The sequence below is a fragment of the Antedon mediterranea genome, chromosome 9, assembly GCF_964355755.1.
Source record: "Antedon mediterranea chromosome 9, ecAntMedi1.1, whole genome shotgun sequence".
Taxonomy (NCBI): Eukaryota; Metazoa; Echinodermata; class Crinoidea; order Comatulida; family Antedonidae; genus Antedon; species Antedon mediterranea.
Window position 1 is genome coordinate 889,870 of NC_092678.1, and position 17,666 is coordinate 907,535.

Genomic DNA, 17,666 nt, shown 5'->3' on the forward strand with positions numbered 1-17,666 from the left:
GCCTTTATCCTCGCGTTACACGTACGCCTTTGCGTTGCACGCAAGTCCTAGCGTTACACGTTCGTCCTTGCGCTGTATGTTCTTCGTCTTCGCGTTGCACATACGTCACCACCAGGCGCTGTACAATTGGTATGATACATGGTTATAATCAACGGTGAAGAAATATTACATCAATATCATGTGCATAACTCGTGTGAAACAACCCTTATCCATACATCACATGACTCGTGTAAAACAACCCTGATCCATACATCACATGACTCGTGTAAAACAACCCTGATCCATACATCACATGACTCGTGTAAAACAACCCTGATCCATACATCACATGACTCGTGTAAAACAACCCTGATCCATACATCACATGACTCGTGTAAAACAACCCTGATCCATACATCACATGACTCGTGTAAAACAACCCTAATCCATACGTCACATGACTCGTGTGAAACAACCCTCATCCATACATCACTCGTGTAAATCAACCCTCATCCATACATCACTCGTGTAAATCAACCCTCATCCATACATCACATGACTCGTGTGAAGCAACTCTAATCCACAGGTCACATGACTCGTGTGAAACAAACCGTATTTACCCGTCACATGACCCACTTACCTACATTCGTTGCGGATACAAAATATATAGGCCTTTATACACTTTAATACAATGTCAAGTTATGTAATGATAAAACGACAATACCATAATTACTTAACTCTTTGAATTACCAATACTAATTACTGCACGAATAAATAATATATTAAAGTATTATTACCATTTATAGTATCTGTTTAATTGTATTCATTGAGTTACTTACGGTAGGCCTACTATTACAAGGTAACCATCTATAATCTTATACATATATCCTGGTTGTTTTGGACGCAATTCTGCCAGGCTTAGCGTACCGTACAACTACATGTGTCTGCCATGAATATTCTATGTTTACGTGCAATATAATTGATATATTTCACCTTAATTACAGGCATTATCTATTATATTCCTGTTTAACGCCCACTTTAATCTTAAGGTTGGTTCTCACTAGAACGTAACGCAAGGACGTAAACGCAACGCAAGCGTTTTAACCAATGACAAACGAAGTTATAGACAGTTAGCAATCACAAGCGAATAAGCCATCGCTTGTAATTGGTCAATTCAGTTGCGTTGCGTCCTTGTGTTGCGTCGCTAGTGGGAACCACGCTTTAGTGATACTCTGAACACTATGATGCACATGTGGCCTAAATACCGCCACGTAACAAAATGACCACCTGGTTGAGCATGTAAATACATGGGCTGGCATATACCATTCGTTTTACTTCAATAAAGATAGAAGTAACAGAGGCTTTATTTATCAAACCAGTTATTCATATCTTATTAAATCGACTTTATCGTCAAATATTTGAGAAGAGAGCAAAATCATTTATGTCCTACTTAAACATCATTTATAGCCTAGTAGGCATATTTAAACAAAGTTAATATTTTGTTAAAGCGCAAACCTTTTCTCAGTATAAAATCATTAAATAAATAAGCATGTTTGCTTTACATACAATATTGAATTACATTATCATATATATATTATAATTATAGCTTTTCAGTACAAAATGCAACATCTTAAGGATAGATAACTGTAAAATAAAAACGTCCAACATCAGAGAAATAAAATAGTGCATATTATTTCAAATTGTACAAGTTTTAAAAAACGCAAATTATAAACATTGGACAGCTATGCGAAGAGAAATGTGTGCACTAAAAAACATATATTTACAATATTTTTAAACATTAATGTTGCTAGAGATATTATTTTTTTATTGTTTCTCTACTCTATCCATTTCAAGTTTTGATTTGCCATGATTAATTTGTTTGAAGGTTTGCATGGCGAAATCAAATGTTGATATAAAGTTTGCGGTACACCACGTGTATTAGTTCTGAAACAGTTCTTTTCAGAACTAATACATGTGGTGTACCGCAAACTTTATATCAACATGATTAATTTATGAATAATAATTTATAAGAACTTGCAGTCAACCACCAATACTTAAAAAAATAATGCTAGAGAGAGAGAGAGAGAGGGAGAGATGGAGAGAGGGGTGAGGGAGAGAGGGAGAGAGGGGTGAGAGGGAGAGAGGGAAGCCAAAACATACGTATGAACAATCGTTTAAAGTGTGAACAGAGAAATCATATATGTAAGATATAGATCAAATCATGGACAAATTAATTCGTATAATTCGTTTGTCCATGAGCTGATGAAACACAACACTATCAGAAAACTTTGGGGATTTCCCATAAAACATCGTGAATTAGTGACGTCATAGATCAACACAGCTTGCTCATACCCGATCCTCTCTACTGTATCTCCACATCGTGAATTAGTGACGTCATAGATCAACACAGCTTGCTCATACCCGATCCTCTGTACTGTATCTCCACATCGTGAATTAGTGACGTCATAGATCAACACAGCTTGCTCATAGCCGATCCTCTCTACTGTATCTCAACATTCTTTAACATTACCTCGCTTCCTTTTAATGCATCATTTTTTTAATAAAATATAAATTTCAAATTATTACCAAAAGAACTCATATCAATTAAATTATACAGTAATAACAACAAATCTAATATATAATCTAAAGCTGTCTACACTATCAAACTTTATGTGACAAAAAAATATGATATGGACATTACGATGTCATATCACTACCATATTTGGACATATCACTACCAAATTTGGACAAATCACTACCATATTTGGTAAGAATAATAATACTGTAATCATGGAGCTATAATTAATTTTTGAGCTGTAATAACTAAAAGATTGGCAGTAATTTCGATCAAATTAAGAATCACAGCTAATTTTGAAAAAAGTTTTTGTGAGTGAATGACGATAGGTCTTGCAGGTCTGAGTTGGTGTCCTTTGGTTCATTTGTACCTTCTGTTGTCGATAGCAATCCAGCTAGGCCTACAGACGTGTCAATTTGAGATGGAGACACAAAGGTGTTGTCTCCCTGGGAAAGGCGGGATAAACTAGAACTAGCATTGCTGTTAGGTTGTCTATGTATATGCATTGCGTTACTTAAAATGTTTGTTGAATTTGAAAACGAATGATTTGGTTGTGAAAATACAGATGTTGGCATGGAAACACCACCACCAGAGTATGGCTGCCACCATGAACTTTGACCGGCTGACGACGATGATGATGCAGAGGTCTGACTGCTTTCAACCCAGGAGTTAGCAGATACTCCTGAGGTTTGTGGAACCACACCAGATGTCTGTTTGTCGATGTTAAAACGGTTGGCAGAATTATTAGAACAATTAGCAGTAAGGGGAACGACCTGAGCACTTGGCAGTAAGCAGGTTGACGGTTTTGTTGTACTCTGTGTAACTACTGGGTTACTATTACCCAATGTTGACCCAATTGGTGCTGCGGTCATTATAGGTTTCCACCGTTGACCTGTGACCTGGCTCTGACCTGTGACCGGATCTGACAAGTCCACCAACTGGGTGCCAGAGGCTATTGCAGACTGTGGCACTTCAGTATTATCTCTGATGGCAAGAATTCTGCCATCATTAGTCCGCAAGTACATTCCTTTCTGTGTCTTTATAAACGTCACATTCTCTCCAGCTCTGATAACCTGTGGTTGTGATGTTGTTAATGTGGTGGTGTTTGGCAAGACAATGTCTGAAAGACATTAATTAGAATAATAATACAATTATACATACATACATACAATTGAATATAATCTAGCCTTTTTAATATACTTTTTAGATATTAGAATTGTTTAGTTGAAATTGCATAGGATCTATTTTTTATTTAGGTTAAAGTAGTAATACAAAAAATACATTAAACTACATTAATGTATGTTGCATAAATGTATGTATGTTAGTTGTTGCATAAATGTATGTATGTTAGTTGTTACATAATGTATGTATGTTAGTTGTTACATAAATGTATGTATGTTAGTTGTTACATAAATGTATGTATGTTAGTTGTTACATAAATGTATGTATGTTAGTTGTTACATAAATGTATGTATGTTAGTTGTTACATAAATGTATGTATGTTAGTTGTTACATAAATGTATGTATGTTCATTTAATGTTTATTTTCAATAATACTTGTTTACATTGAAGAAGCAAACTGAAACACAACACTAAAGAGAAATACAAATAGAAACATGCAAATGTCATTCTTGTCTTATTGTACTTTTAAATTTCTATCAAAGTGCAAAGATTATAATTGAACTTATAATATTTATCTCTAATAGAAGATCATATTTAAATTAAATTTGAGACCCAAATATAGTAGTAAAAATGTTATATTCACAGAGAATCATTGAAAATACTTTTTGTTTCAAAGATAATATTATGATATAGAAAGGGTGTCATTAGTTGACCCATGGGTGGCTGTAATCACATCCTAACATTCTAACAATGACATTCAAAGAAATATGATAACTAGTTCAAAGGTCAAAATCATTCTATGTATTAGTAATTAAATACAAGGACTTGCGTGGGTACATTATTGTAAAACGTAATTTGACACATTTCGGAAATAAATACAATGAAAACTATAATGCTTAACATAGAAAGTTAGCCTTTGCTGGGCTTGTTTGCAAGATATCCTTAAGTTCTGTCTACACTATCAAATTGTATGTGACATAAATATGAACATGATGATGTCATATCACTACCATATTTGGGCATATCACTACCATATTTAGGCATATCACTACCATATTTGTCAAACTAGTTTGATAGTGTTAACAGAGCTTGAAAACAATATACATAGTGCATACATTGACCATTTACTACTCTTGGGTAAACTACAGGCGCAAAAATTATGTTAGTGATGCATTTCCAGTTTATTTATAGTGTGCGAAGGAGATGCTGAGAGGGTAAGGTGTCAGGTTTAATGTATGGTTCCCACTAGAGACACAGCACAACAACGTAACGCAATGCAAGGGATTTGACCAATCACAAGCGATGAATTATTCAAACTGTGGCTTGTCATTGGTCAACTCACTTGCATTGGGAACCAAGTGTAAGATGCTTGATTATTGGAAGATTTCAAATTAATTAAGTATAAGTATTAATTAATTAAGTATCAATTAAGTTTTTAAAAAAAATATAACCTTGGATTAAGAGACACTTGAGACAGAAACAAAATACAATTCTAAACTATTTAAATTGTAGAGAGGGTGGTTGTACTTACCTGTGGTGCAGACTATTCTTTGTACAGACACTCCAGCCTGCTTTAAACTCTCCATCTTATCTTGCGATGATGGCATTTGTTTATGTAGAGGTACCATTGGTATAGGAGTAGATTGCATTGGGCGTACATTGGCGACAGGCCTTGCTAATGTATGTGATGGGTATCTAAAAGAACGAATATTCAATATTATTGGGCGTACATTGCAGTTTATAACAAAATATTCTTGATACAAAAATATTCCAGACATACAATATTTAAATAAAGCTACCATGATTAATTCTATGAAGAACCATGATTTAAATATAGCCAATTCAATAACAGTTTTTCTAATAAATTCACATTTATTCAACAATATAAATAGTTACATTACAGGGATTTTACAGAGACAAGTAATTGTCAGTAGTGTAAGACACTTTAGAAAAAAATAAATATTATCACAAAGAAAAAAACATGAAAAGAGGTTTTAAAGGTACAATAAGTTGGAAAATAATAAATAAATGAGCAAAAGTATAAAATACATATAATACATATAATTTAAAACTAAATAAATACATATGTGTGTACACTCACTGTTTTAAGATAATGGAATAAAATAATTCATTTTTAAAAATGTAAGCAAAAATGAACATACTTGTTAAATACAGAGTTATTCCATGGTCCTGCCATGTTGTTAGGGAGTGGATGTGGTGCTCCTTTAGGGTAAAATGCAGCATATGACGGCCTAGAGTATGATATGTTCAACATCTTTTCTTCCTCATAACTTTTCTTTGCTTGTCGTTTCTCTGCTTTAGTTAGACTATTATTGCTGATATCCTCATGCAGTGAATCTGTACAATGTGGAGCCTATAAAAAAAATACAGAATACAGTTATTATTTTCTCATACATTTGTTTGACTCTTAAGGCCAATTTACACATACGATCGGTAACGGTAATACAAATATAACATTTGGTGTTTAGTCGCGTTTCCTCCAATTGGGACAGACTACTCTCTTGTTGCACAAATGTCAGGCGCTAATAATAATGACCAGTACACTGAAAAGATGTACTGGGTTCTGTGCACACAAGCCAGCTGATATTCTTTAATTACCATGGAGATAATAATTGCTGTGTTCTTCACAGATATCTTTCAGAATGTTATCACTATATTGATATGTCAATTACCTTAGATAATATATTGCTGTGTTCTTCACAGATATCTTTCAGAATGTTATCACTATATTGATGTTTCAAATGACTAAAGTCCTCAAATGGTTCGTCGCTTTCGTCGTAGTCCATCAGACTTTCAACTTCTTTCTTGGTCAGACATAATTTTGGATTTAATTCATCGACAACACGATCTATAAATGAATGAATAAATTAAACAAAAATTTACAAATTAAAGGAGTATCACTTTTTTTCACCTTTCCTGATAGGTGTAAGAAATATGTTTTATTCATTTAGGATTTATTAATAAAGAAATTAATTTAAAACAAACTCTGAAAAAAGAGAGGCAAGCCATTATCATGTAAATTAACAAAATAAATGATTTTCCATGATAATAAGAAATATATGTTAAAAAGTTAGGGTTTTAAGTGTGAAAGTTAAAGCAGACACTTGGCCAACCAATACCAGTAACTTAGCTGGTTTGCTTTTGTCTTTGCTGTAAAAAAAACTTCATAAAAGATTTTACACAGAATGTTAATTTTATTATTTATACTTTGAAATCTAAGAACTTAGTTGTGGAATGTCCAGCTAAGGCCTGCTTGTAACTTAGCTGGTTTGCTTTTGCTGTATAAAAGTTCATCAAAGAATTGTATCATTTATGTTTTGAAATCTAGGAACTAAGACATTTCTTGCCTAGTTTAGAGGTCCACACACAATGAAAACCAGGATGTGGTCTGACCCAGCATTAAGAAAGGTAAACACAATTAAACACTGGACGTTGTGTTTATAAACAATATCCTATTGTGAATGATAACAATGTATTGTTCTTTTAAATGGAAATGGATATATATATTTTAATGGCAAGGAAGTCATTTATAAAAAAATTTGATTGTATAATCCAAATTTCCTTTAAATTAAAACCAGTAAAGAGTAATTCCGGATTTAAATGTCCAAATTTCCTTTTAACTTAAAACTAGTAAAGGGTAACATTGATATCATAACTTATTTTTCAACAAAAGTGAAACTCTCATTTTAAAATGTGATGATACAGGATTATTTTCGCAATTTTCAATGATATAGAATCTATTAAATTAACATAGAATCTATTAAATAAAAAAATGAATTCTAACCAGAGATTCCTTGCTTAGAAATTTGTCGATCATATATCTTCTTTTCTAATGTTTTGTCGGTAACAAATCTATACACATGACATTTTTTGGTTTGTCCGTAGCGATACACGCGGCACACGGCTTGGGCGTCATGACATGGATTCCAAGATGCATCGAAAACGACAACTCTATTAGCACCAATCAAATTAATCCCAAGCGAACCAGCTCTGTAAATTAATACAAATAATTAAGTATGCTACCAAACTACTTTGACAAAAAAGTGTGATGTGCACAAATATGGTAGTGATATGACATCATCATGTCCATATATGGGCACATCACATTTTTTGTCACATAAAGTTTGATAATGTAGACAGAGCCTTAGTGAATAAGAGTGAAAGTTAACAACAGAAATTAAACAATTAAAATGAATTACCTTGTTGAAAGTAGAAATAACCATTGTTGATTGTTATTTGGTTTGTTAAATTGACCAATCAATCTCTCTCGTTCAGAAGGAGGTGTACTACCATCAAGACCTGCACAATAATTAAATGATGAATACTTATTGTACCTATCTGCTGTTTTAATTTGTCATTAATGCTTCATTGTATAATACAGTAGTAGAAGTGTCCCTTTAATAGGGCTGTCTGTCTGTCTGTCACTTCGTTATACAGTTTCAGTAGAAGAACCCCTTTAAGTGTCCCCTTAATAGGGCTGTCTGTCTGTCTGTCACTTCGTTATACAGTTTCAGTAGAAGAACCCCTTTAAGTGTCCCCTTAATAGGGCTGTCTGTCTGTCTGTCACTTCGTTATACAGTTTCAGTAGAAGAACCCCTTTAAGTGTCCCCTTAATAGGGCTGTCTGTCTGTCTGTCACTTCGTTATACAGTTTCAGTAGAAGAACCCCTTTAAGTGTCCCCTTAATAGGGCTGTCTCCTAATTAAGGGTTGGCTGTCGTGTTAACATACATATTGCCTGTAGTTAGTTTCACAGTAAAGTTTCCCCTTGAAGGCCAATTTACACAGACGAGCAGAAACGGTGAATGGAAAATCGTGTTGCTTCTCCCACATAGAATATGTATCTATTCTGAGCAGAAACCGCCGTCGGTCCTCATAACATAGGTTCTATATTTGTATTACCATTACCATGACTCATCTGTGTAAATTGTTCTTAATATATGTCCCAAAGGAATGGTTTTACTATAGATTAATTGAGTTCAACAGCAGTTGAATTGATTGATTTAAAAATATGAATAGTAAACTTACGAAAGTAGGAATGGTTTCGTTGCCATTTGGTAGGCATGTCATCGGTGGCGTTTGGTGGTTTTGGTATAGTTCGTTGACCTAAGAACTTCTCAATTAATGATAGTGTACCAAGACTTTGACTGAACACAAGTAACTTGTCTCCCAGCTTGATGGAATCCTCTACTATCTTCATCAACAGGATCATTTTACTGCCGTAAGACAACTTTAATGGTTGGTAGTTTTTCATTATGTCTCTCGCCTAAACAAACAAAAAAGAACCAATTTGATCAACAGAGCTGTAGCAAGCATGTGGAAGGCTATGTGCTCGCCTCGTCTGATATTTTCAATTTTCACACATGCCTCCCACCCCACACTATCCCTGGCACAGTGCGTATACTTTTAAGACATCTAGCATGAACGCTAGTTGATCATACTCAGTATCGTTTTGATCGTACGATCCTCATGTCGAATCCCATATTAACAAGACAAATGTAGCTTACCCATTCAAATGAAATAATGTGATTAACTTTATCCACATATGAGACGTCATCTGTGTTGCTGTCTATTTTACTGCAGGATGCTACATCCTTACCAGCAACAGAGTTCTTCTTGGCACTCTTCTTTGCTTTTGTGTTGATGTCTGGGATGTCGAGATCTGCCATTGAGTCTGTTTTTTGAAGGAGGACATCGTGGAGGATGTCAGGATGGTTCCATATCTAGAACAAGAAAGACCAAGTTCAATAAGTGAAAACAACTTTTTTGAAAGTTGGAAAGTAGATAACCATATAGATATCATATCATCACGTAAATATCATTTGTTTGTAAATCCACACATGTTTTGAACTAAGGTCATTTTTCCGCAGCCATACACATTTGTTTAATTTATTTTCTATGTTTTACTGTCTGTTAATATACTACTGTGCTTTGTGCAATTTTATTTTTTATATTTATGCATGAACAGTATTGGTTACACTATGATTTATGTGTCAACAACAAAATTCAATATTCTAATTACTACAAGTTTATCTTAAATCACCTTACCTTACAAAGGACAGAGAATGCTTTAATAGGGTTGGATGTGCACCACCCACCAGCACCCATCTCTGTGAAATACTGCATAAACTTGTGATAAAGACCTTGCTGGAATGGAGTCAGCCGTACAAATATCACATGCTCTTCTTTTGAAGGCAACGTTGACGTAAGAACTTGGAAGCCACGTCGTTGGACGAAGCCCTCTAGAAGACTGTGCAGGACATGCGCTCTGTAACGCATTAACTTAACATCCTGGTGAATAAAAAACACACGTTACGTTTGTTTCTACTGTATAATGCTGAAAGTATAGATTATGAATACTTATACACTTGGTCCTCTTCTACAGGCGGCTTGATACCAGACACCATTGAGCTGTATAATTGCTTATCGGCAGAGGGCGCTGTAATATGTCTAATATTCCAAAAATTCTGATATTCCAAATGCATTTGTAATGGTAACAAGGCTTTTAGGACCATTTGGTATTAGGACAGTCAACAATTTAAAAGTATTAGGGTGATTTGGTACTGATTACATAACCTACCTTAGGAGTACTGTCAGAACATTGGCCATTCAGAATTGGCCTTTCAAATAAATTAGAAAATTCATGTTTGGTTCCAAGGAAGTTAGGCCTTACAAAGTCTACCATACACCAATACTCTAGTAGATTATTCTGTAGTGGGTAGCCAGTCAACACGACACGCCTCCTACAACAACAAAAAGAAACAGAAATGGTTATTATTATGCATACAATCTTTATTTAGGATAAAACATAAAAGATCAACTTCGCAGACTCCATTATAAAAATGAAAAAAGGAGAATTATGATATTAATATATAAGATAACAAACTCTGAAAAGAATTGTAATAGCCTGCCTCACTATTTTATATATATGTGGGGATTAATCTAATCATGTGATAATTAAATACTGCCCCCTATAGGTGTTGCTGCCCCCTATAATTGTAACAGTCTTTTTCAAATGATTTGCTTTCTTTTGTATTCATGAACCGGTCAAGGAAGCAGATAGTTTTGTCTCTTACTTAATTAAAGATCTGATTAAAAGGACCATACTGATCTCTATTGTTATGCTAAAAACAAATTAAAACCAAATACACCACCGGACCGTGGTAAAAGTGAGAAAAGGCGTGTTTTTCCTTTTGTGTTGTCGTCCACATCCTTACATATATAGTGGAATAAATAATGGCATGAGGTGAATGACATTATTTGTACCATTCCACGAACATAAACATTTTTATGTACAAAAGTACTATTGACTGTTCAATAGTGCGTATTATTGCACGCATGTGACCCACAATCAATTTATTTAGGTGTTATATGTTTGTTGATTTGTATATTTTGTAAAATGTATCTTTTGCCTGAATAAATAATAATAATAATATTATATCAAACTCATTAGTGGTAACATGAAGTAGTATCAGAACATCAATATAACATGATTAAAGATAATTGTGCAACAACAAATGATTAGTATGTATTGACAAAGCAAACGTAAACAAAATTAGACCACGTCTTACCGTGTGCGTATGTTCTTAAGTGTTTGTGATGTACTTGCATGACTATTCTTAATTCTGTGTCCTTCATCACAAATAACAAGATCTGGTCCTGGGTTACTTAAAGCCATATACACCTCTGCAACATAAACATATTTACTTTAGATAATCTACGCCTTTCTAGACCTAATTGGTGACAGTGCGCTTCCTGTCCATGACAACTAAACTATAGAATGGTATCTCCTTGCTAATTCACCAGGTTCCTAGTTCTCGTGTTTTTAAGAATTACTTTAAATGAAATTGGGGAACATTTGATGTGTTTTCCCAGACAAATAACTTAATATAAGCTGCGGATTACATTATAAAATGAATTGTAGAGTAAAATCCTAAGGAACTGTAGAGTAAAAATTACAAATCATGCACAAAAAAAAGATTTAAAATACGAAATGGATGAAAAAGTTAAAAAGACTAACTTGACAAAATGTTTGTTATTTTGTCCTCTTCCTCCAGGTCAATAATCATTGGTCCCTTCTTTGTTGTGGTCTTCTTTCTTTGTTTTTTTCTTATTCCATTGGGATCTCCTCGTCTGAATGATAATAATCTGTACATCTCATAACCCATCAGTAACACTCCTCCAGTTTCATGCCACTTCTCTATAAAAATGAAATCATTTATTTGGTGCTCTGTATGTATGGTAGTGATAAGCCTAAATATGGTAGTGATAAGCCTAAATATGGTAGTGATAAGCCTAAATATGGTAGTGATATGACATCATCATGTCATATATGGGCACATCACATTTTTTTGTAACATAAAGTTTGATAGTATTATTTCTCTAAACAGAGTACAAAGTAAGACATAAATACATTACAAAAGTAAATCAATGAGGCAGGATCACCTAAAAGTTATGAATAAAAAAAACCATCGAGAGGCTCTCTACATAGACATACTTACATAAAATGAATTACACATATAAAAATGTGCAAAAAAAATAGTGTAGACAGAGCTTTACATCACAATAATAAATACTTTTCTGATGCTAAATAAATATTGCTTACCAATAAGCTTGCCCCTGGACTGCGTTGTTTTATGCGTGTCATTTAAAACATAAATTGGAAATTGACGATAAACAATATGACTGTTTGCGGACTGATCTTCGTCAGATGTGTTGTCACCTGTGGACGACGAACTAGCCATATTATTGTCCTTTTTTGGTAGCCACAGATCAAACTCTGCGACCCAGTTCTGTAACGTGTTAATAGGCACGATACACAGCACACTTTTAGCACATGTGTGTGTTAGAAATACTGAAATAAAAGAGATGCACTGAAGTGTCTTGCCAAGCCCCATGCTGTGAGCTAGTATACAGCCAAACCCAGTACTTGTTCCATGACGTTCAATTGATTCCACTAAATTGTCATACAAAAATCGTATACCACCAATCTAAAAAACAAATAATTCAGATATAATTGATAATAAATACCCGTACAATATTAAAATCCATAAACATTCAACAGCAGTTAACTTGTCTATTACAGGATGGATAAACTATATCATGCTTATAATAAGGAGTAACATGCATGACACTTCGTCAGGATCGAACCCTAGACCTTCGGATTGCAAGGCAAGCATAACCATCACTGTACAGCTCCACTACAATATAGAGTATCATGGTGTGACGAAAGAGGGCGCTGTATGGTTGCTAGCCAACCAAAAAAAACGCTACTATGTTGATAAACTGTAAAGATCTGTATATCTATCAAATTATGTATCTTAGCTTGATTTTTTTAAACTTAAACTGTAGTTTATTAAAAAACAAATGTTTATTGATATTTTGAAATTTTATTTATTTTTTTATTGAAAATTATTAAGTTTTAAAATGACTACTTCAATAAGTCTATTCCAAACTATTGGTGACCTTGGAGTCACTCAGGCAGCGCCACATACCGCCGTGACGTCAGCACCGTGATACTCTATACCTTTAATAGATATAATCCATTTTTTTTATATAATTATTATTGTTTATTACCATTAGAAGGTAAACTCAAGTCTTTTTAAGTACCGTCTTATCATCAGTAAACCATACCTGATGTGTTTTCATGATCTTTGCTATTTGTGTGGGTACAAATATATCAGGTTCATTCGGAGGATGCCCAACATTGACGAGAATTCTACCGTGCGCATCACGTACGTTGAACTGATCATTGGTGTGGATACCAGCGACCAGCGTTGTCGTATCCTCCGCATTATCATCACTTAGTACGGTAACAGGTTCATCATCATCTGAACTTAAGATCTCTATTACTTCTGTAACAGTAAACAGTATACAAATAATGAATGTTTATGAGTGTAATGGTACAAATAACAAAAACAGATGACACCCTCTCTATGCATCTAATAGAAGCTGGATTTTGCTGCTAAAATTAAAATTTATTCATAGTGCACTTCCAACCTACATCAGCGTTCATTTTTTAGGGTACTTGTAGCTTGTTTTTGTGAAAGTTGCCATTGTTATTTTCTTGGTGAATTGTTTTCTCTTTTTGTTTTGTATGATTTCTATATGGATGTACCATCCAAAATAAAGGAAATGAATGAATGAATAGTGTGTTGTATTTATTACTTAGGTGTGAGATGACAGGTAGGTACACATTCTTGACAAAGAATACAATAAAACAGGATAAATGCATTCATTGCCTTGCCATACCTGGAGCTGGTTTTTTTGAAATGGATGGCTTTTCTTTATTTTCATCTTCGCTACTGTCGTCTAAAATTATCAACTCTTCTGGTTGCGTTTTGCTTGAGCTGGTTACTGCAGGCGTTGTGGTTTCTACAACAAATAATACATATATTTGTATCTGAAGGAATATTCTTAAAATACTGTAATATTTCACTGCCTCTCTACCAAGCATGTAAGGACATATTTTCATATTTCATTCACATTTATTTGAAACAACAAAAAACAAGCATACATTTACAGTAAGTTAAATGGTAACAATAATAGGAGCTGTTTCAGGGATCGGAAATAGAATAGATGGATAATGAAATAACGCACTCTGAGGTAATAAGACTTTGTTTATGTAAATTACTTGTGTATATGTTTGTCTTGTGAAGGATAGTGAATGAATTCCCTATGGTTATCCTTGGCAAAAAAAACCAGTACCTGTGGCAGCGGCAGCAGCAGCAGCAGGTGGCTGTGGTAGACTAAGGAAGCCTCTTGCTTTCTGTTCTTCTAGTCGTTGTTTTCTTTCTGCTTCTTCTTTCTGCGCTGCTACTGTCTCCTCATCTAAGGCGTCTGCTTTTAGTAATTTCCTGATAAACAAACAATGTTATAAGACAACATGCTATAACAAAACTAGACTTATTAACCAGCCACAACTAAGCAACATGGTTGAATTAAGCAAAACTAGACTTATTAACCAGCCACAACCAATTGAGTTTAAATAACTGTACCTAATGTTTCTTCTCTGAGATGCTGGTTTATTTGCCCTTTTCTTCTTTTTCTTTGGTTCCCCATTTTTGTCTTTATTTGTTTTGTCACTACTTGATGGATCCTTCTTCTTTTTTCGTTTTCTTTTTACTTTGGGTTTAATTTCATTGTTTTCTTCTGCATCATCTGGAATGCTAACAAGTGAAGTCAGATAATCTGCTTTTGACTCGGAATTACCAGCTGAAAAAGAAGAGAGAATAGGTTAGCAATTGTGTCAACAAAATCCTACTGTAGTTACTGCAATAACTACATATTTTACTGCAGTAACATATGGTTTATGAGAGTCGAGTACAAGAAATAGTGATGTATGATTACCCAAAATAGTAATTGCATAAACAGTAGTAAAGTAGTATTATCATATCATTATAGCTCCATGGTATTATTAATGTTAATTTTTACAAAATGATTGGATTTATTAAAATTTAAAATATAAAGTTAACTAATGAAAGTATTTTACCTTGTGGAGTTGGATCTATAAGATCTGGTTTATCTTCTTTTTCTTTGTTCACTTCATTTTCCTCCAGCTCATCCTCCTCATTCTCCTCCTCTTCATCGTCATCATTAGAAGCATCGCTTTGTAATCCTCCCGGTAAAAATTCTTCATCAGATACACTGCCGTCTGTTGACATTATTCACTAAAATAAAAAAATATATAATACAGGTTTAATTATTATCCCTGAATACAGTAAATACATTATTAACTGCACATTACTAAATCGATCCAATTAAGAAAAAAACGGTGGATACCAGTAAAATACAAAGTAACACACTTTAAAGCAAAACAGTTAAATTAACCACCAAAAAGAAAATAAATGTCAAGGTTTTCAAAAAACACTATTTCTTTGTCCGAAATGTTTGTTAGCATGTTACTAGTTTAGAGAATCAGTTGGTTGCTGTACTGGTTTATTTATGAATTAACTCCTTAATGATTTTTCACTATAAATTTAACATTATTATTATTTGAGTGAACACATCTCTATTGATAGGATTCATCAATTTATTATATTCGTTTATTTGAGTTGTGGTGTACATGACTGGATATAGTACAACCGTACTATGCTTTAAATGCTGCTAATCACCAGACAACATTTATCATGCATAATATTTTAACATAATTAATGAAGGCACTGTATATGATAATTAATATATTTTCTACAATTGTTTTATCTCATTATATAAGTCAGTCATTTATATAATCTTAATAAGTCTTTGAAAATATGGTTCAATATTCAAACTAAAAATAAATATTAATAATAATGCTAGCGGTGTCAAAATATCTCCATTAATACAAGAGCGCTAACAGAACGTGAATCAAGGGTTATATATTATTGTAAATTTGCGACTTAGTTATTAAGAGTACAGTAACAGATACAAAAAATGTGAAACACATTTAGAGTATTGTAAAAGAAAATTGCAAAAATAATAATTGGTTGTTATGACAGATCATTTTCATCTTTTCTGCAGAAAGTTAATTCGTGTTCAGCTAGGATTGTAAATCTTTCTTATCAAAACAAATGTTTTAAATCAAAATAATTTAAGTTATGTAGAATGGTTGCAAGTAATGTTAAAGCCACTTATTACAATATGTAAATTGAATTCAGAAAAAGGTTGTCATTTAAATGTTTCAAAAATTTAATAAGTAGTGTTGTATTTCAGTAAATATTCACCATTACAAACAGGTCATGGCAACCTGTATCTACTGTATTACTACAACCTATAGACATACACCTTTACATTGCACATTGCATTATAGAAATAGATATCATATATTATAAATTAAAATAAAAAAAATGTAATGTTGATCATCAATTTAATTTCAAATTTAAAAAAAAGATGACTACTGTAAAAGAAGAAATATGGTATAATATAAAATATACATAATTTATTTCCCATGACGTCATGGTAACGGTATTGTGATGATAAAAATGATTGATACGACTGATTGCACTGATTATATCCATGACAATGTATGAATAACCATGGAGAAATTATTTGTAACTAAATGGTGGTTGACAATATTTTTTTGTAATACAGTATTCATATCAAAACAATAAACCAACAACATTGCAATATGATATACATTATACTTGACAAATAATTAATTTATGCAACACTCAAAAGCTTAGGGTCACTGTCTATAAGTTAAATAAAATCAATAAAAAGTAACATTTTTTGTTAATTAAAGATGTATTGTCCTTGAAACACAAAAAAATTAAGGTAAAAATATTCTAAATTTCAAGTGGCCATATCAAAGTAATATTAAAGTTATTCACTTTAAGTCGAAAATTCGAGCCAAAAACAACAAGTTTACGTAATTAACAGGTAAATTAGTTTGATTACATTTTGTCTGGAATTAGTCAAAGGGACAATACATCTTTAAATTAGGCCCCTAAATGCACTGTATTGTTGTTTGTAGTGCTAGCTCAGTAGCTGCAGTGACTACTTCCATTTAATGTTACTATTATTATTATTTATTATGATACATTTATTTATTAACAAAATTGAAATGTAAATAAGATGGCCTACTGGTTGTAGTGGCATATACATTTTGACTAGGTCTACAGTAGTTGTTAAAGAGAACATTTAACTAGGTTAGGCCTACATAAAATGCATCAGCCTCTTTACGGGGGCAGAGAGTGCTGGCTCCCAGCAGCCCTGTGCTGGTAAAGAAAAGCCGATTAGACAGAATGGCCTAGCTATTTCCAATCATTAAATACGATCATATCTAAATTAACATAACATTTTACTTATGAAACCTTGGTTACGAAAAAATGAAGATTCTTACCTATTCTTTATTTTAAAATTGTAAACGAAAAATGAGAGATTTATAGGGGTTTTACTTCGGACAAGTGTTTGGGCTTTTGTCCACAAAAATTTATGAATGAGATTTTTCTTCTGCGCATGTTCTGATCGAAAAATAATATTAAAGAGCGCCATC

The 17,666-nt window shown here is 33.2% G+C and overlaps 1 protein-coding gene across 1 annotated transcript; it reads right to left on the minus strand.

Annotated features, from left to right (window-relative positions):
• Positions 1–531: 531 nt before the first annotated feature.
• LOC140058680 (helicase ARIP4-like) lies at positions 532–17,592 on the minus strand. The gene is made up of 19 exons (XM_072104382.1): positions 17,514–17,592; positions 15,186–15,363; positions 14,692–14,908; positions 14,402–14,550; positions 13,946–14,068; positions 13,328–13,548; positions 12,300–12,684; positions 11,715–11,894; positions 11,266–11,380; positions 10,275–10,437; positions 9,743–9,985; positions 9,202–9,417; positions 8,723–8,960; positions 7,896–7,995; positions 7,481–7,686; positions 6,369–6,544; positions 5,838–6,049; positions 5,207–5,370; positions 532–3,674 (listed from the first exon to the last, which is right to left on the minus strand). Exons 2-19 carry the CDS (start codon positions 15,355–15,357, stop codon positions 2,845–2,847), a joined length of 4,110 nt encoding a protein of 1,369 aa, XP_071960483.1. The 5' UTR covers positions 15,358–15,363; positions 17,514–17,592; the 3' UTR covers positions 532–2,844.
• Positions 17,593–17,666: the final 74 nt, after the last annotated feature.

Bases quoted from the DNA above. Each gene is read 5' to 3' on its own strand.
- LOC140058680 (XM_072104382.1), bottom strand. From the start codon at position 15,357: ATGTCAACAGACGGCAGTGTATCTGATGAAGAATTTTTACCGGGAGGA. The intron at 6,050-6,368 runs GTAATTGACATA...TTTTTTTTATAG, and splicing joins ACAGCAATATATTATCTAAG to GCTCCACATTGTACAGATTC. The intron at 5,371-5,837 runs GTATGTTCATTT...TCGTTCTTTTAG, and splicing joins AATAACTCTGTATTTAACAA to ATACCCATCACATACATTAG.